The sequence below is a fragment of the Elgaria multicarinata genome, chromosome 11 (assembly GCF_023053635.1).
Source record: "Elgaria multicarinata webbii isolate HBS135686 ecotype San Diego chromosome 11, rElgMul1.1.pri, whole genome shotgun sequence".
Taxonomy (NCBI): domain Eukaryota; kingdom Metazoa; phylum Chordata; class Lepidosauria; order Squamata; family Anguidae; genus Elgaria; species Elgaria multicarinata.
The window spans coordinates 21,954,117-21,975,229 of record NC_086181.1 but is presented as its reverse complement, the minus strand read 5'-3'; the positions used below and the strand labels follow the sequence as shown (position 1 = coordinate 21,975,229).

The 21,113-nt window shown below is 42.9% G+C and overlaps 1 protein-coding gene across 1 annotated transcript; it reads left to right on the top strand.

Moving 5' to 3' along the window:
• Nucleotides 1–8,193: 8,193 nt before the first annotated feature.
• Nucleotides 8,194–13,953, top strand: LOC134405413 (olfactory receptor 14A16-like). Its single transcript, XM_063136658.1, has 2 exons — nucleotides 8,194–9,133; nucleotides 13,832–13,953. Exons 1-2 carry the CDS (start codon nucleotides 8,194–8,196, stop codon nucleotides 13,951–13,953), a joined length of 1,062 nt encoding a protein of 353 aa, XP_062992728.1.
• Nucleotides 13,954–21,113: the final 7,160 nt, after the last annotated feature.

Sequence of the window (21,113 nt, the reverse complement as noted above, 5' to 3'; positions counted from 1 at the left end):
GTCTTTTAAGTTAAATTATCCATATACCTATCCTTGTAGGTGCTGTAATCATTTCTTTATTATTCTTTGTAGATTGTTATAATTTTATATGATTTTGTGACCACAATCCTGCACAAAGGCCGAACAGAATGTAGAATGGCTCTTTTACAATCATGGCATCTCATTGATTATGATCAAACAGCTTAACCCTGCTCTTTTCTGGCACTTTTATGCTAAAATATGTTGGTATTTTTGGTGTTTCCATTATTTTTAGACCTTTCTCCTCTCTCCTTTGATGCTGTCATTCACGGTAATGTAGCCTTCAAGAGTTCTTCTGAAATTGAATTGGTCCTATGGTCTGAAGGAGGTTCAACACCTCTGGTTTAAGCTCTTAATTGTTGAAGCATTTTATAATTGGATTGATTATTTCATTTTATGTTACTCAGATCACCTAAGTAGGGTAATAAGTGAAGTCATGGTGGTGGTGGTGATGCCACATCCATTGGCAATGCATTTTATTCTATGTTGAGTTCTTGATTCTGCTTTGTACAAACTAGCAACTTCCTTTTGACTGTATTGAACAAGTTTATTCAATCAATCCAAGATTTACTGATGTGACAAAGGGAAATATTTCTCTCTAGCTGTTCCATCAATTCCATCCATAATTTTATACATTACTGTCATGTCCCTTCTGGGGTGTTATTTTTGAAAACTAAAGAGCCTTGCTATTCCTAATAGGACAAATGCTCAAAACCCTTGAACACTACATGGAACTCTGAAACACACCACATTCCATGTTTCCTTTTATCTCTATATGGAGTTAGAGTGCATATAGTGAAGATATTCAATGGAGCTATGCTAGTGAAGATCTAATGTTCCACACAGGCTGAATGTTCACCTATGGAATAATTTTGGTTCTCTCTGTTTCTTGTTTCTCCAGGCTTCATTTCATTTCATCCCATCCCATTTCCACATCTGTTTTAATTTTAAAGAAATGCTTGCATGGAAAGTTCTATGCATTTTTGTATGCATTCCTCCTAAAATACAAAATTTTGAACACACTTTTTTTGCCTAAAAATGCATTTTTGCAAGGCAGTTTTCCTCATATAACGCTTTTTTCAAAAGACATTTATTTTACTATTATGCACTTTTTTGTGTACATTTTCCCTTAATAGATGCATTTTGTATGATTTTGTTTGTTTGTTTGTTTGGAGAACTACATTGCAAAATCCAGAGAAGTGCAGAAAGTGAAGGATGGCTCCCTTTGTATTTCACAATTTGGTTTTGGACTGCCAAAATTCAGATCAAACATGTGCAGAATAAAATTAGCACTCATTCCTGTAAACAACTCTCCTCACTGTTCCTTAGGAATGGAGACAAATTCTTCCCTTCCCTTCATATTAATGGAGGTAAGTTAGTTATTTCATGCACTATAAATGAAAATCATGGATTCAAAAATATGTGGAATACCAGTTTTCTTAATCATCTGTACTAACTGTAAATTGTGTTGTGTATCAGTGTTCACATGGGTTGTTGTTGTTTTTATTTAGAATTTAGAAATAAATGTTCATTTCATTATTTGGATTACTTGTTCAAACAAGAGTCACAACAAATCTGTCAGATACTGAATTCACGTACACATCAATGGGCTAAATCCTGCATTGCATGTGTGGATTACAGCTTGTGCAAAGGGAGTTTTCCTTACCTTCTCCCCACTGCAGCCCCATGTGCACACATGCCAATCTTCAGAGCAGATGTTGCCAACATTTAGGGCCATATCTTTTGGGTGAGGAGACTTCAGCTATCTGTGGTATCTGTTCTACTGATGGAAGGATGTCATTTGACATAAAGCAATATTTCTACTTGCCAATTTACCCTAGCAGAATCACAGGGTGTGTAAAATATTGGTAATGACAGAGGATAAATGTTATTGAAAAAGAAGTTCACTACCTATAATCAATAGTATTACCATTACCCTCTCTAGATACAGTAGACCCACTTCCTTATTTCACTGATGTAATGATGGCCAATATATAGCGATTTCATTAAATTCCTGGAGGAAAAGAGTATCAATGGCTACTAGTCCCGATGGCTGTGCATTATCACTCATATCAGAGGCAGTAATCCTATGTACACAAGTTATTGGGGAAAATAGAATCAGAGAATCAGAGAATAGCAGAGTTGGAAGGGGCCTATAAGGCCATCGAGTCCAACCCCCTGCTCAATGCAGGAATCCACCCTAAAGCATCCCCGACAGATGTTTGTCCAGATGCCTCTTGAATGCCTCTAGTGTGGGAGAGCCCACAACCTCCCTAGGTAACTGATTCCATTGTCGCACTGCTCTAACAGTCAGGAAGTTTTTCCTGATGTCCAGCTGGAATCTGGCTTCCTTTATCTTGAGCCCATTATTCCGTGTCCTGCACTCTGGGAGGATCGAAAAGAGATCCTGGCCCTCCTCTGTGTGACAACCTTTTAAGTATTTGAAGAGTGCTATTATGTCTCCCCTCAATCTTCTCTTGTTTGAGGGTTTTAGGCAGATAGGAATCGCTCTCATGCATGAAAGTTAATTATCCTCTCTAAAAGCAGAGTAGTAAATAGTCATTCCCAAGTTCCATGCATTCATTTGCTTGGAGTGAAAAAAATAATTATTTAATGAAGTAGAAGACCAAAACAGCTCTAACTAAACAATAGGCTGATTTTCTGCAGCAGGACTCTCAACATCCATATCTTGCTGTTAGAGGTATCCCCTGCAGGGCTGGAGCAGCAAAGATTCCCTGTTAGTGCAATGAGATATGATGCTAGGAACACAAAGAAGTATAGCATTTGTAGTTCTTGGATGTCTGAGAATTCCAGCAGCAGAAACGTGAACATGGATGTACGTTCTCTTTTTCCTCCATTATTTTCATGTTTCCTATGGAAAGAAGAACACAAGAGCTGTTTGTCAATCAAGAAAGCAAACCCATTACACACAGCCAGGGATGTTGTTCAGCATGAAAAGGGCTAGGGCCCATCAATCAGCATGGAATCTGCATATGCCACTTTGTATTTATAAATGTAGATTTAGAAATAAGTAGAAGGGGTTGTTTAAAGAAAGTCAAAACCAGCAATTGAAACCCCTTGAAATCCCCCGCACAGCAATTGAGGTGAAGGTGGGGACACTTTCTATTAGCACCAATGAACCCACTGGACTCTTAGTATAGGTCCAGGAATTTTTGAAATAGATTTGGGGCCCAGGCCCTATCAGCACAGGCCTAGCAATGTCTCTTCACAGAATGATATACACATGGGGGTCTGCCCAATTAAGATCTGTTTGTGTGGTCAGCCTATGTGGCTTCAATGTACCTATGTAGGCACTTTTTTAGATGTGAAACAGGTAGATGGTGGGAACAAGAATGCTAGGTGTTAATGCAGAATACTCATGCTAATAAGAGTAGCAGGACAAAAGTGAGAGGAGAACCTTTGACCACCTTCTGCAATATTAAGCTCTATACACACACACACGCACACGCACACACACACACACACACACACACACACACTGGTGTTCACTCCAATCTTTAGGGGCATTTTCTTTTTGCCATGCTCCATGTGCCAAATATTTCAGCAGAGCTCACTTTATATAACAGCAATATTCATAGATTAGCAGTAGGTTCCATATTAGTTCCAATACAATACTTTTCAATGTGATGGTAGTTCATAAGAACATAGTATACTGCCTTATACCAAGTCAGACAATTTCTCTCTTTGGCACAATGTCAACTGCTCTGACTTAACAGTAGTTCTTCACCAAGTTTAGCAGAGAGATCTCTCATCATCTGCTCCCTAATGTCTTCTTCTTCTTCTTCTTCTTCTTCTTCTTCTTCTTCTTCTTCTTCTTCTTCTTCTTCTTCTTCTTCTTCTTCTTCTTCTTCTTCTTCTTCTTCTCACCAGATGTGAAAGACTGAAATTAGGATGCAATTTAGCTATGGATCCTTTGCATTTTGAGCTGAGAGATGAAGCACAAATGAACACCCTATGAATGAATTCAATAATGGCTTTAAAAGCGGGTTGGATATATTCCTGGAGGCAAAGGCTATCAATGACTACTAGCCCTGATGATTGTGTGCTATCTCCAGTATTCGAGGCAGTAAGCCTGTGTAAAACAGTTGCTAGGGAACATGGGTGGGAGGGTGCTGTTGCAATTTGGATCGAATTGGTCCAAATCTGGATTATAATGGATGTATCATTAGGTTTATATCACACACACACTTCAGCATTTTCATGTGTGTGATAGAAATGACTTATAGAGGGGGAAATAGCAATAAAAGCTAGAGATCACAACAAAGACACTTTCCCCCCTCATGAACAATCATGTTTTCTTTTTTATCCTAACTCAGCTTCTTTGGCCAAAAAAAAAAAAAAAATCAAAAATATCAAAAATCAAAATCAATTTCATTTCATCAGTACATGTGAAGTAGCATTCAAGTCTCCAAAGACCAATTTTCTTTCCACTACTTAGCTGCATTGTACTCTTGAGAATAAGGTTTTCCAAGCTCCATAGAAGTATTAATACATCTTTCACTTGTATTAATACATCTTTCACTTGTATTCTAAAGGCTTATTATCAGCATTTTTGCATCAGCTCCACATAGTGTGTCTCCACATAGTGGCTCAAAAAAAGAGTTATATTTCTTGCAAAATCATCTTGAGACAGTGGAGAATTTTATGTCAAGTGGATAGAAATCTATAAATGAAAAGTAAGTAATGGTTTGAGAGTTTCTCTTTTCACATGCTCCACCTTTCTGTCATTCTTTTTATTTCCACTCATCAGCCCTCTGGTTTTGTTCGTTTTGGCTCATGTGGTGTCGTGCTTAAAACTGTGAGTTTGAAAGCCCCCGATCAAACCAAATCTCTTCTCTCCAACTCCCTTACACAGGGATATGAATTTTGATACAACAATACAGAGAACCTGTTCAGATGACACATTAAGCCACATTGGTTAAGCATTTTGAGCTAAGTGTGTCGTGTGAACCATGACTTAAAATCCTGGAAAGCCACTGCCTTTGTTTGTAGGCAATACCAAAAGAGATGGACCCATTGTCTGACTCAAGTAAAAGGCATCATCCAATGTGTCCATTATCAAAGCACTAACTGGCTTGCTATTTCTCAGATGTTTTATACTTGTTCCCCATCCATCACTGCACTGAGATAGTATTTCCCTTTTTAAGTAGCTTGATGTTTCCTCAGTCTATTGCTTTAATCTCTCTCCCCCACCCCTCTGAATACAGCTATGAGCAATTTTTTTAAATTATTATTTCAAGGGGTGCCAGACTGTTATTCAAACATATTTCCCTTTCAACTCACTAACAAGTTGTTCAACAGAGTTAATCAATTACTTTTCATAAACCTGTTACTAGGTATTCACATCATTCAGATGAATCCTGATGTCAGAGCAGGAGGAGGACACCTTGCTCCAGTTCTGTTGAATGATACTATTTTATTTTATTTTTTGATTGAAATTTTATACCACAGCTTTGCTTCTTGTAATATTGACATGCCATTTCAAGAGATATAGAAGCAGGACATTTTGTTCCAGTTCTGTTGGGTCTTGAGGTGAAGCAGGCTTCCCTCCAAAGCAAATGGAATTGAAATGGCCCAGAATAAGGCATCTCTTCAGACTCATGCTTGCAGATGTTCCAGTGTTTATGTCCCCAAATAGAATATTTTGTTTCCATTTCTATAAATGCTGAGCAGGAGAAAGGGGTAAGGAGTGCAGTTGAGAGGCTGACTGATATATCTTCTAATCCCAAGGCATATTTGCAAGAGCAATAATCACTGTGCTTTGGGGTAGGGGAAGGATGGATCAAGTGGACATTCTTCCAACACTTACAGTCTTTACTATGCAAAAAAAATTAAACTTTTTTTTTGGATAAGGCAGTATATAACTGTTAATAAACTCTATCTATAAAGCTGAAAGTATGTTTGTGGGATGTATGTCCAGAAATGTTTACCCATTTCTAGATGAGTTAGAAACTTGAAATTTGGCACACTGATAGGTGTGTCTATACAGTGTATCAGAAAATTCTAAAAACATAAAATGTTGGGTTATAAGTATTTTCAAAGGATTTAATAGTAAAAAAAACCTAGGCTTATGCCTACAACTCCCAGCATGCCTTGGGCAGAACTCCAAGCATGCCTTGGGTGGGAGGCCAGGTTTACCAGGCTTTGGTACCCATTGTGAGTGCATGGACAGGTGACTGCTGATTGCCTTTCACAACCCAGTCACCTAAGGTTGGTCTTGAGTAGTCAACCCAATTCCACATAAAAGGAAACAACCCACATAAATGGGCTGCATCCATTTGTGGTGCCTCCTCCTACCTGCCATGCATGGTTTTAAAATCATAATTGCATACAACAGTGTGACTTTGATAAGCTGAACTTGGAACATGCTCAAAGGCACCCCATCTTGCTTTTGCTGTTTTCTCAGAATCTGGGGAAAGTGCATGCACAGCCTTCACCCTTAAGAAGGAGGGAGGGAGGAAAGGGAGGTGCTTTGTGCATGCCCATGAAGCGGGCTAGTGCCTGGGCTGGTCCTGGCCCTTCAGTACAGGATCCTGATGGACCATGTGGTGGATGAGAAGTGCAGGCCAAGGAAGTCCCATCAGGACTTCACTGGAGCTGGTCACATTCACTGACAGCCGCATACCTCACTTCCTTGGCAATGCTACTCCTCAATGCTCTATTGAGGAGCAGCATTAGCAGTGAGAGGAGGGAAGCACCTCTCAGAGGACATGGGCACCTGCAGGCTGCCAAAGGCATGCTGGGAGGTGCAGTACTGACATGCAGAGTGGCTGATTTTAAATAAAGCATGGGTTAGTAAGCCAGGTCACTATGTGCAAACCAGGTCACTATTTCTCAATCCTAACTCACTAACTGTCTTTGTTCTCCTTCTACCTGACTTTCTCCAACTGTCACTAACCCTGCCTCAGCTGTCAGTCATTCCTCCATTCACTCTTCTGTTTCAGTGGTATGGTCAGGCTTTTACATAAAATTCATAAACTTTATTCAGTAATTCCTGCATCTGTCTTGGAATGCTGTGGTTTAGTTATGACAGAAAAAAACATGCAGCGTAAAAATCTCATCAAATAAAAGGCATTGGAGAAAAAATAAAACATTCACTTTGCACTGGAAAGCCAGTAATGCAGTCACTAGGCCAGTCTGCCTTGGGAAAAAGAAATCCATAAGCAGGGTGCTACAACTAAGAAGACCTGATCTCCAGTTGCCTCTCACCACACCTCAGACAGTGTTCAAAGATCAACACGTTATTCAGGGACCTAGGCTTACACCTACAACTCCCAGCATGTCTTGGGCAGGAGGGAAGACCTATTGGGCTTTACTGGCTATTATGTGGAAGTGGCTCTGCATCCTGGACCTGAGGGGAGAGCACCTGGGTCTGGCTGCCTTGGTTGCTATGCACCATTGGAAGCTGGAGGGAAGGAAGGTGCAGCTCTGGGCCCATTGCCAATGGCAATGACCAAGCTAACTGTCTGTCAGTCAGCCGGCTCCCTCATGGCCTATGTACAAGTACCGTTTGCACAATGCAATGTGGACTGGCTTGGCCAGAATTCCCTTCCCATGAGACTCAGCGTCAGGACTCCCATTGGGCAAGCTGGCCATGCTGGGAATTGTAGATTTCATTTTCTGTGGGGAGAAGGAAAATCATGGCTGTGGCTTTAAGGCGGCCCTGGCCATGCATCAGGGAGGGTGGGGGAGAGCGAGAGAGGGAGAGAAAAGAAACAAATTAAATTCATTTAAACTTACCTCACAGGCCTAGTACTGCCTACTACTTTAAGATGATTACCTTACAGACATACATTTTAGGGGGCCTGAGCAATGCCAGGTATATCAGCTAGTAACTAATAAATGAATATCCCTGTTTGTGATTACATTGATGGAGTGCACCCTTATAGACCTTTTGTGGAGTGCACACTTTATAGATCTTTGGTGGATGAGTGACCTTTTAAAAAAAAATTGATTATGAAATCATCTGCTGATAATTTTCCACAAAATATTTAAAATATTAAAATGTGTTCAAAGTGTCAGCTGCATATCATATTAATAATAATACTATTTTATTTTACCTTTTGATGGCACTTTCCAACACTGCAGTTTTGCTTATTGTGATATTGACCTGCCATTTTCAGAGATGTTCTTTTGTTTTGTTCCACAGTGGGCATGCATCTTCATAAGGAGCAACCTATGAGTAATCAATCCTTGGTTACAGAGTTCTTGCTAATGAACTTCTCAGAGACTCAGGAACTGCGTATTCTACACTTCCTTTTGTTCCTGGTATTGTACTTGGCAACTCTAACAGGGAATCTTCTCATCATCTCTGCAGTAGCCTTTGACCATCACCTGCACACCCCCATGTACTTCTTTCTCATGAACCTAGCTATTATTGACCTTAGTTCCGTTTCAGTCATTATTCCCAAGTCCATGGCCAATATCCTCATGAATAGTAGACACATTTCTTATTCAGGATGCGTTGCTCAAGTCTTCCTGCTTATCTTTTTTGTAGGATTTGACTTCTTCCTCCTCACAGTCATGGCATATGATCGGTATGTTGCCATTTGTAATCCACTACACTATCAGATGGTGATGAACAGGAAAGCCTGCACTGAAATGGTTGCTCTGGTTTGTATCAGTAGCATTTTGTATGGCAGCTTACACACCAGTGGCACCTTTGCAACTCCCTTTTGCTCCAATATTGTCAATCAGTTTTTCTGTGAAATTCCACATCTGCTCAAGCTCACCTGCTCTGACATAAATGAAGTTGAAATGGGAGTGCTTATAGTGAGTGTTGTCTTTACATTAGGCTGCTTTGTTTTTGTTATTGTCACCTATGTGTACATCTTCACTGCAGTGTTAAGAATTCCCTCTGTGCAGGGAAGGAAAAAAGCCTTCTCAACTTGCCTTCCCCACCTCATTGTCTTTTCCACATTAGTACTCTCTGCATGCTTTGCCTACCTCAGACCAACCTCTAATGCTCCATCATATTTTGATTTGGCAATCACCATGATCTATTCCATGGTTCCACCCTTGTTGAATCCAGTGATCTACAGCATGAGAAACAAGGAGATCAAAATTGCTTTATCAAAACTGTTGGGGAGAAAGGGTAGGTGTGGATTCTACACATGCTTGGTTGCAAGTGAAAGAACCTGAGAAACTAATTGAAATCAGTTATGTGAATATGTTAATATACTTCCTTAAAACACTATATGTCAGCAAAACACTCAGACATTCTTCAAATAGTTCAACTGGTAAACCAGCTTGCATTTTTGCTTTGGTTTTGACAGGGTTTGGTTCGAGTTGACCTTTGGTATTCCAATTGTGAATGAGAGTTAGCACTCCATTAGCAAGACTGATTTTTCATGACTAGAGTAGACTTCGGGCCTTGCTAGACCTACTGGGGAATCCATGTGGGAGGAGGGGCCAGCCCAACTTAAAAGGAGTGCGGGCCATCGCCCCTATCTACAGATAAGATGTGACGGGCTGCTAGAAGGACCCATCGTGTCCACCATTATTATTATTTTAGTTTAAAGGGGCTGCGTGCACAGGAGCGCACCACCGGAAAAGGTAGGGTTTTTTAAAAAAAGGTCCCCTGCTCCCCCTTTCCCTGATTTCCCCTCCCCATGATCTCCCCTGGCCTCCAATCTCCCCCCCAATCTCCCAAAGTCCTCTGTTTCCTGCCCCCCATGTCCCCAGCTTCCGTTTCCCACCCACCCCATGTCCCCAGCCTCTGTTTCCCATCCCCCCCATGTCCCCTGGCCTGTGATCCTGCTGCCGCTGAGTCCCCAGCCTGTGTTGGCCTCCACCGCCGAGTCCCCAGCCTGTGTTGGCCTCCGCCACCGCGTCCCCGGCCTGTGATGCCCGGCACTGCCATGTCGCCGGCCTGTGATGCCCAGCCAGCGGAATGGTCCACACACCCGTGGTCCTGGCCTCAGCCTGACCTGAAGCCGGGACTGTGGGAAAAACCAGGCTAAAAGGGGTTTCATTTACTCTACGCCCATGGAGGTTTCACCCCTGCCTGACCCCAGGAACCCCTGTGCATCATCTGGATGCACAGGGGTGAGCCTGGGGTGAGCACCGGGCTGAACCTCCATCTAGCAAGGCCCTTTGGCCATAGCTAGTCCTAAGGTTTATCCTGGGATCATCCAGGGGTCAAACCTGTTCATCTAGGTGACACACAGGGGATCCAGTGCACAGGCAAGGGCAAACCCTGGATGATACCAGGATAAACCTTAGGTCTAGCTGTGGCCTTTGACTTTATACTAGGGTGACCATATGAAAAGGAGTACTGGGCTCCTGTACCTTTAACAGGTTTTTTTTTTTAGAAAAGGGAATTTCAGAAGGTGTCATTTGTATGTGTGCAGCTCCTGGTGAAATTCCCTCTTCATCACAACTGTTAAAGGTGCAGGAGCTATACTAGAGTGACCAGATACAAAAGAGGTCAGGTCTCCTGCAGCTTTAACTGTTGTGCTGAAGAGGGAAATTCGTGAGGTGCAGTATGCATACAAGTGACATTTGCTGAAATTCCTTTCTCTATACAGTTTTTTTTTAAGATAGAGGAGCACTGTCCACCTTTTCATAAGGTCACCCTCCTTTATGCACCTATTGAATACCACTTAGTTCTATCAGGAGTATTCAGTGGTGGTTCAGTACTAGTTCTAATGTCATTGTGGTAGCATAAACCATTACAAAGTAAATCAAAGTGGAAACATATTTGGTGGAGTCTCAGAGAGCAGATATGTAAGCAACAGGAAAATATTCACAATTAAATAAAGACATTATATTTGTAGGGGGAGAAGATTTGAAACAGGTAGACACAATCCCCTTTTATAGACCACATTTAATAAAATGGGGGGTAGTAATGTGGGAAATATCCCACTGTTCCCATTCTTGTTACATCCAATCATCTCAATACATGAAGCAATATGTAAAGTAGAAATCTAAACATCTGCATTAGCATCGTAAGTACTACCATGGTGACATCTTTGGCTTCTGCTGTTTATGAACCTGGAAAACTCATTTTGCAAGTTAGTATGACTGAGGGGTGTGTGTGAATTTTGCTCTGGAGTGCCCATTGCTGACCTTGTAGTTTATCATCGGAATACTTCTTGCTGAACTTCACCATGGAGATGTATTTAGAAAAGCCATAGTGTAACATAGGCAACGGAGGACAACCAAAGCCAGAATGGAGTGTTGGGTAGTGTTAAGGGCAGTTGGAGAAAGTCAGGCCATAGCTAGACCTAAGGTTTATCTCAGGATTGTCCTGGGGTCAAACCTGTTCATCTTAGTGCCACACAAGGCATCCAGCGCTCAGGCAGGGACGAACCCGGGATGATCCTGGGATAAACTTTAGGTCTACCTATTGCCTCAGTGAGAAGGAGGAGAGCGAGAGCTAGGGAGATATCAGGGAAGGAGGGAGTTGAGTTAAGATGGACAGGAAGTGAGAAGAATTAGGGGCCAGAGATCACCAATTAACGCCACAATCCTATGGGATTGCCTTCCACTGTTTTGCCAATTGGTAGTGGCTCTTTTTGGATATCCAGGGGCAATGCACACACACATGTGGGTGAATAAAAGGAGTTTATTTATGTAAAATAGACTAATAAAATGAGAAAAAGCAAGGAACCTCATATTCTTCTCTAGGATCAGCAGAAAATATGAGCCTTGTCGTGTTTTCCAAGACTTACCACCTTCCTAGGAGACAATAACGAAGTCTGCTAAGTAATCCACAAAGCTTTATTCAAGCAATAAACATCTCTTCCCATCTGAAGGGAGTCTAATCTCTAGGAACTTTCCTCTAGGCAAAACTATGCAAACTAAGTGAGACACTTCTCCTTTCAAGAAGAATGGGAAGACCTTTCCCAAAGCATGTTAACTTCAGAGAGGCTGAAGGGCCTTGCTAGACCTCAGTGAGAATCCGGGGGAGAGGAGGGGAGACCTCGCATTATGAATAATATGAGATCCTCTCCCTTATTCAGATGCGAGCCGTGATGAGCTCTGGAGGAGAGCCATCACGGCCACCATTATTATTATTATTTTTAAGTGGCAGGACGCAGGAAAGGTAAGTAAGGGGTGTTTTTTAAAAAATTCTCCTCCCCCCCAGCCCCATTCTCCTTCCCTGCCCACCCCCTTAGCCCCATTCTCCTTCCCCCACCTGCCCTCCAGCCCCGTTCTCCTTCCCCACCTGCCCCCCAGCCCCGTTCTCCTTCCCCTGCCGATCACCCGCCCGATGTCCCCCGCCCAAAATTCCCCCAGATGTCCCCCGGGCCATGATTCCCCCCGAACTCCCCGGCCTCTGTTTTCCTCCCCCCCCTTTGTTCCCACCATAGCCCTGATGGACACAGGAGTAAATCCGGTAGCCAGAAAAAGCAGTGGACCTGGCTACATGCCCATGGTCCCAGCCTCAGACCCACCTGAGGCTGGGACCGCAGGAAGAACCACGCTACAAGCGGTTCCCGTTAGCGCGGTGCCAGGGTGGCTCGAGGCCTGGCTGAGGCTGGGATACCCTGTGCGTCATCTGGATGCACAGGGACGAGCATGGGCCTCGCACCACACTAACCCCTGGTCTAGCAAGGCGCTGAGTGTGAGGCAGCTTCTGATGTGATGCCAGCTGGGCCAACATTCTCTCATGTTCCTTTAGCTCATTTTAGTATGCAGCATACTCTAGGATCAGCTAACCTCTCCATGCCCTCCTCTTTGGAAGAATACTGACTTCCCATGGACTGTGTGTTGTTTACCCTTGGGGGGGGGGGGATAAGCTCTGGAGAAGGTTCATTCCCAGCTGGTGAAGAGCCCTTGAGAGCTGCCTCCCCCATTTGTATAATGTGGTATGTTTCTGGTGCCATCTCCTCTACTTCAGAATCTAATTCTGATTGATCACCTGAAATGCCTTCCCCCAACCCAAGGGAAGCAGGGCTAGGCATGACAGGCCTGGCCTGCAGCAGCTATTCCTGATCATCCTGCAGTGCACTTCTGCCTTTGGAGAGAATCATATATTATTCCACTGATCCCTCCAATGCTGCTTTAGTCCCATGACTTCATCCATGTTTCTGGGGGGCATGCTGCATTCTAGAAAATAATGTTCTTCTCATCTATTCTAAACAAAAACAAAACAAAAACAAAAACATCTGGCCGTTGGGTCAAATAGGCCTGAAGCACTTAGGGTGCTTCAGGCCAAGGTGGCCCAATCAGGTCCTGAGCCAGATGCAGGTTCAGGGCTGGACCAGATTCAGGTTGAGTTCGGCTGAGATCTCTAGTTTGAGATGGTGGTATAATCGAATCTCTGCTATGTGTCTCCAAATTTTCAGCTTTAAGAAAACATATATGAGACTGCTACATTAGCTTTAAAGCTTTTATTTTCATTTTTCTACATTTATATCTTCTTGTTGTGCTTTGGAGGCAAGTGTGGCCATGTGAACATCGAAAAAGAAGAAAAGCACTGGGACACCACCTACATCACCATTGCCTGCCCCCACAAAGTTTTCTAAAGTTGCAGGGCAAGGAGAAGATCTACTTGCTTTGTTAAAAATAAAGAAACCTCAATACATTAACTTTCAGTTATCTGTTTAGTCAAAGCAGCCTGAACAGTCGAAACTGATACAAGATTCTGACAATGCTCTTCAGGGGTCTGTAAATTTGATCTACATTCATTTCCAAAAGATGGAGTCTAAAGTGGATGCACTTGAAGACCAGCACTCTGCTCATGAAACTGTAATGAATGCCTCACATAGTATACTATCTGCATGGGTTTCACAACTAGAAGCTTGTAATTAGAGAACTAATCTGTGTATTCTTGGCCTTAAAGAGTTGGTGACAGACATTTGTCTGGCTGAGTTCATGGAAAAAATTCTCTGTGAATTATTGACATTGGCTTCCAGTGTTCTACTTGATATTGAGCTAGCATATCATGTTCCTAGCTCTATGTGAAGTTCCAGAGTGGGGGCTGGCATTGTTCAGTTTCTACTGGCTTCTTCCAAAGGTTATCTGCTGCACACAGCCAAAGAGGAGAGCTTCAGTGGGGGCCCACTAAGGATAAGATAATGATATACCCCAAATACACAAAGGAAATTAGTGTCAGAAGGAGACAGTTCACCAACACGAGAACCTTAGCAAGACAGATCAGCATTCAATATGACATAGGATATCGAGAGACATACTATGTCTTTTTTGAAGGCCACATGAAAAGATTTCAAAGTCCTGAAGGAGCAGAATCATTTCTCACTGGTATCAAAATTAAAACCAAGAATCAATCTTCAACCTGAATCTGATAAGCTAGTTTTTGGTTGCTGGCCAGTGCTTTCCTGTTCTGTTTTCGTTTACTACTGGCTATGTTGATAACAAGTCTTGGAGTTACTCTAGATCCTAGTGTTTGGCATTTTATTCCCTCTATTTAATTTTTTTTATTTCTTTCCTATTTCTTTTTCCTAACCCTCTTTCTACTAGGGCTGTGCTCAGCTCCATTTCGGGTTGTACAATTGGGTCAAGGGGCAGCAAAGTGGAGCAGTGCACCGTTTCAGATCCAAACCCTGAATCCGAAATGGATAGAGGTGTTTTGGACCATTCCAAAATGGATCTGAAATGGTTTGATGGAGGTCCAAAATGATCCGAAGTTGTTTGGATCAATCCAAAATGTTTTGGAAGTATTTGGAGCACTGGACGCCATTTTAGGTCAAATTGTGTTTTGTTTTGCCATAGGATTATATTGGCCTAAAGAAATGGCTATAATTTTTTTTATTTTTAATGATAGAAAAATGAAATTTGGTGAGCTTACAGATACCTTGGAAATGCTTATGCATGTCCAATTTTCAACTTATCTGTCCATCAGTTTTCTTGCAATTAATTTTTAAATATGTGAATTCCAGTCATTTCAGTTCTATAACTTCCTCATTTTTCAAGATACACACATGTAACTTTACAACATGATAGAACCTAAGATGGGCTTGATGCATGGCAATTTTTAAGCACATCCACACACGTCTGCTGATTTTTAGGATTATTTTTAAGATTTTACCCTCAAGCCATCCCATTTACAAAAATGCATTTATCTCCATCATTTTTAAAGGTAAAGACACGTAGCTTCTAAATATATCCTTAGGCATGGCAATTTTGAAGCACATGACTTCATCCGCTGATGTTTAGGATTTTTAAAAAAAGTTTGAGGTTTTAAAATTATTTTTTACATACACAGCTGCAACTTTGCAACGTGATAGAACCTCAGTAGGGCTTGATGCATGACAATTTTGAAGCACATAGGTTCATCTTCTGATTTTAGTGATTTTTAAAAAGGTTTTACCATTCTCCCTTTACAAAAATGCATTCATCTTCATCTGTTATCCTAACTCAGCTTCTTTGACCCCAGTTAACTAAGTAGTTTCATCACTACAATTGAATAGAAAAGCTAGGTCTCAGAAGATCAGTTTTATCTCTTCTATTTAGTTATATTGCACTCTTGAGAATAAGGCTCTCCAAGCCCCATAGAAGTATTAATATATCTCCTCTATTTGTATTTTTAATGCTTATTACCACCATTTTCATCTCAGCACCACACACTGTGGCTGACTCAAAAGAGGGTGAAATTTCTGTTACGCTTCTTGCATAATTGTCTTGAGCCAATGATGGAGAATTTCATATCAAGTAGAAAGACAGCTATGAATTAAAGGTGAGTTATTGTATGGGAGTTCCTCTTTTTGTATGCATCGTTCATTCATTTATTTTATTTCCATTATTGACCCTATAATTATTTTTTTAAAAAATCTTTAGGATAAGGTTCAGGTGGTGTAATGCTTAAGACTATGAACTGTGAGTTTGAAAGGCCCACAATGAAACCTGAATCTTTTCTTCCCATCTCCTATAGAGGAATATGATTGTTGATATAACCACATAACAGAGCTATCATATTGTGAGAGTATATGAGAAATTATCTCAACACTAAGAGAAGTTTTGTGGTGGTGGTGATGAAATCAATTTCCAAAGGTCCAACACTTTTGGAGGGCACCAGGTTGGGGAAGGGCTGCTCTAAACAAAAAAAAGAAGAAGGTGGCTCTAAGTTGTTCGTCATCAGTTTTCCACAACCCCACAGTCACCTCTGTATATCCTATTCTCCATCCTGTCCTCATGGTTTATCTGCTTTGGCAGAATGAGAATTTCACTGGTACTTTCTGCCTCCTTAGGGAGGATGTGGCATTAAGGCTGGCGAGCCTTAACTCCCAATTTCCCCGCTTTTTGGTGCTTGGTGGAAAATTGTACGTCCTTAACGTTGTTTTATAAACTGTAGGTTTTTTGTTCATTGAATTTCATGGCTTTTTGTAAAGGATAATGAGAGCCCTTCCCTCTTTTAAATGCTGTCACTTTAGTATAGCTCCTGCAGCTTTCACTGTTGTGATGAAGAGGGAACTTCAGCAGGTTGTCCATATATACAAATGACACCTGCTGAAATTCCCTTTTCTATGCAACTGTTAAAGATACAGGAGCCCTGTGCTCCTTTTCATACGGTCACTCTACAGGAGCAAGACATGCTAAAATCCAGCAGCGGCTTCTGACTCCAAAGTCAGTGGGGTGGTGAATCCGGTCTGGGTTTCAGCCAGAACTCTAAAGGAGCTTTTCAAAGTGCTGCACCTATTTTGGGGATGGAATTACATGCCTTGGAGAGCTCCTTTAGATTTCTGGTTGGTTATAACTGAAACTTGACATGGATTCATAGCCCCACTGACATCGGAGTCACCAGCCCCCCGCCCCCATGACCATATGCAAAAGAGTACAGGGCTCCTGTGTCTTTAATAGTTGTATAGAAAAGGGAATTTCAGCAGGTGTCATCTGTATGCATGCACCACCTGGTGAAATTCCCTCTTCGTCACAACATTTAAAGCTGCAGGAGCCCTACCCTCTTGACCAGATACAAAAGAGGCAAGTCTCCTGTGACTTTAAATGTTGTGATGAATCCCAGGTGGATTCCTGCATTAAGAAGGGGGATGGACTAGATGGCCTCTCAGGGCACCTTTTCAACTCTGCTATTCTAGGATTCTCTGAACATGGGAAGAGTGCATTGCCTTTGGCTGATGTGAGTCAAACATGCAACGATAACTGGAGGGAGGAAGTTCTCCCTAACTGCCAGCTAAATTCCTGCATTGAGAAGGGGGTTGGACTAGATGCCCTCTTAGGACCACCTTTTCAACTCTGCTATTCTATGATTCTATGAACATGGGCAGAGTGCATTGCCTCTGGCTGATGTGAGTCAAACATGCAACGATAACTGGAGGGAGGAAGTTCTCCCTAACTGCCAGATCAATTCCTACATTAAGAAGGGGGATGGACTAGATGCCCTCTTAGGACCACCTTTTCAACTCTGCTATTCTATGATTCTATGAACATTGGCAGAGTGCATTGCCTCTGGCTGATGTGAGTCAAACAAGCAACGATATCTGTAGGGAGGACGTTTTGCCAACCCTACCAGCTGAATTTCTGCATTAAGAAGGGGATTGGATTCTTTAATGTTAATAAAGTAAAAATTAAAAATTTTAGTGTTAGATTCATGAGTGTATTAGTGGTAAGTTAGATAGAATACTAATGTATTAGTTAGTGTAAAAGCTGAGTTTGTTGCAGTTTTTGTCACGGACTTTTGCGTTCGGGTGTACTTACTGTATGCAGAAAGTGTTTTTAATAAACAACACCTCCCTACAAAAAATCTAAACTTGCTTTTTCACAAAACACAGATGTGACTTTATATACCCATCTATTTTATGGTCACATGAATTTTATATTTATATGTATATTTTATATTTGCCTTGAAGAGCTCCTTTGTAGTTCTGACTGGCTATAACTAAAACCTAGAGTGGATTCACCACCCCACTGACATCAGAGTCACAAGCCACTGCTGGATTTAGCATGTCTCGCTCCTGTAGAGTGACCATATTCAAAGGAGTACAGGGCTCCTGTATCTTTAACAGTTGCATAGAAAAGGGGGTTGGACTGGATGGCCTCGTAGGCCCTTTCCAACTCTGCTATTCTATGATTCTATGATTGGGGTAGTTTATGCTCTCTCTCTCACTCTCACACACACACTCAAACCCAAATATGTGCCAGTGTAGTGCAATGGTTAGAGTGCTGGGCAGGTTCTAGTCCCCACTTGATCATGAAGCTCAGTGGGTAACTTTGGGCCAATCACTGACTCTCAGCCTCACCTACCTCACAGGGTTGTTGTGGCTATTAAATGAACAAGAGGAGAACTATGTAAGCCACCTATGTAAACCATGTACCAGCCTCTGATACAAAAGTTTATAATCCAAAGCCAATGAGCATCCACACACTGTCTAGCCTTTGACTCCTTCTCTTCTTCTGCTACAGTCTGTGCTTATAAATTCAACAGGTACAGCTTTCCTATCATGGAGGTGCAATATAGAAAAGATCACACCTATTGGATTTCTGTCTGTCAAGCTACACAGAGAGGCTGTAAGGAAAACAGCTTCACACATCTGTACAATTCTCTAAGCATCTGGATTTTATTTATACATCACCATAATTTGTTTTATTTTTGAGTTCTTTAGAAAGGATTTTTTGCCAAGGAATACCCACACACACACCCGGTCCTGGCCTCGCGCCGCTGCTGCAGTAGGCAGCGGCGAAGGCCAGGGAATCACACACACACACACACACACACACACACACACTCCAGTGGCGCGGCGCTTCCCTGGCCTCGCCGCCGCACACACACACACCCGCACTCACACTCACCTCCTTCCTCATCGCAGGCCTGGTGGGAAATGGAGTTTCCAGCATAACAGGAAGTGATGCAAAGGCCTATTGCGTCACTTCCTCTTACGCTTCAAACTCCATTTCCCACCAGGCCTGCGACAAGGAAGGAGGTAAGCACCTCCTCTCCCCCCCCCCGGCTAGGCCCACCCCACCCCCCAACATCCCCCCACCCCCAGCCGCACGGTGACTTACCTTCCTATTTCCTCCGTTCACCTCCCGGTCCAGGCTTCGAAGCCAGGACGGGGGGTTGAAGGCGGACACTTTAAAGCGCTGCACCTGGTGCAGCGCTTTAAAGTGTCCGCCTCCAACCCAAGCATCCTGTCTTCGAAGCCTGGAGTGGGGAGGAAGGTAAGCAAGCGCACGGATGCCCTCCCACCCAGCCAGGCCCGCCCTGGCCTACGCCATTGCCGCCACTCAACCTATGGCAACAGCAGCGAAGGCCAGGGAATCACCCACCCACCAGCGCGGCCCGGTCCCGGTCCCCAACACAACCCCCACCGGCGCGGCCCACCCTGGCCTGCCGCTGCCGCTCGAACAGCGGCAGCGGCGAAGGCCAGTAAATTCTCCCCCCCCCATCGCGGCCCGGTCCGTCCCACAGGGCCCTGCCTGCCGCCGCCGTAGTTTGTACGGCGGTGGAGGCACGGCCCAGGGGATTTCCCCCCCAAACACCCGGTCCTGGCCTCCTGCATTCACTCCCCCACCCCGCACAACATCACTTACCGTCCTCCTCCACCATCCATTGCAAGATTAAATTTGGGCCATGGCTTTAAGCGGAAGTAAAGATCTTGGCCTTTACTTCCGCTTAAAGCCATGGTGTAAATTTAATCTTGTGACGGACGGTGGAGGAGGACGGTAAGTCTCCTCTTCCCCCCCTGGGCCTGGGACCGCCAGTTCCCCCCCATTACACCTGGGTCCGCCGCTGCACAAATGCAGCAGCGGCTCCAGGCAAGCCCCCTCACCCCACTTACCTGACCTGTTGGGGATGAGCGCCGGCCGCGCTCTCCCTGCTTCTCCCTCCTCCCTCTGGGGATTCTGATGCTCACGCGCATGCGTGAGCTTATCAGATTCCCCATAGGGAAACATTGGGTTTTTTAACAATTAATTAAAAATTGATGGAACGGTCTTTCGAAAAAAGAAAGGCCATTCCATCAATGGGATGAATAGGGGAATGCAATCCAACTAATGGATTGAATAGGGATGCTTCCTCTTTTGCGCTATAAGTGCGCAAAAAAACCCGTCGCCAACCCGGAAGTAAAACAAAGCAGATCGTGACAGACATACTTCCCCCCCCTTTTCTGCTTTAAACTCCCACCTAGCCCTCAATATTGCAGGAATCTCCCTGAAACGCGCAGGGAATGTAAAGCCAGCATTTCTTTCTGGCAGTACCGGGTTCAGAAAGATTACTGAAATATTTTTTATTTTAGGCTGCTAGGTTGACCCACCCCCCAGCAATTCCATTTAACATGGCGGAATGTTCATTTTACTGACGGCCCTTAACTACAGGGGATACTACCGTGTCCCCTGTAATGTGAATATATATATATATATATATATATATATATATATATATATATACACACACATACCACCCCATAGCCGAAGCTCTCTGGGCAGTTTACAAAGTTAAAAACAGTAAACATTAAAAACAAATATACAAGGTTTAAAAACAAAAAAAGCATAAAAACAACAGGATCCTTGTAAAAACAGCTATTCTGGGGTCAGTTAGAAACAAACAAACTCAGTACATGTTAACTGCCTGGGAGAAGAGAAGGGTCTTAACCTGGCACCGACAAGATAACAACGTTGTTGCCAGGTGAGCCTCATCAGGGAGATAATTCCATAATTGGGGGGGGCACCACTGAGAAGGCCCTCTCCCTTGTTGCCATCCTCTGAGCTTCCCTCAGAGTAGGCACTCGGAGGAGGACCTTAGACATAGAGTGCAGTGAACGGGTAGGTTCATGTCGGTTGAGGTGTTCCAACAGGTATTGTGGTCCCTAGCCATGTAAGGTTTTATAGGTTAAAACCATCACCTTGAATTGGACTCAGAAATGTATAAGCAGCCAATGCAGGTGGGCCAGAATCGGTCTTATATGTTCAAACCTTCTGGTTTTGGTTATAAATCTGGCTGCTGCATTTTGTATATATTGTAACAGATAATTTTGTAATAGATATAATAGTATCACTGATTTCCTATGAGGGGAAGAGGGGAGGGATAATTATGATTGCATGTATTTGTATTTGTATTTCTGTTTATTATTTCTGTATGTTATAGAAAAAAGTAATTAGCATCAATGAGTTTCATCAACATACTTATAATAATTATTACAAGCGAAGAAAAT

Bases quoted from the DNA above. Each gene is read 5' to 3' on its own strand.
- LOC134405413 (XM_063136658.1), top strand. From the start codon at position 8,194: ATGCATCTTCATAAGGAGCAACCTATGAGTAATCAATCCTTGGTTACA. The intron at 9,134-13,831 runs GTAGGTGTGGAT...TTGGCCTTAAAG, and splicing joins AAAACTGTTGGGGAGAAAGG to AGTTGGTGACAGACATTTGT.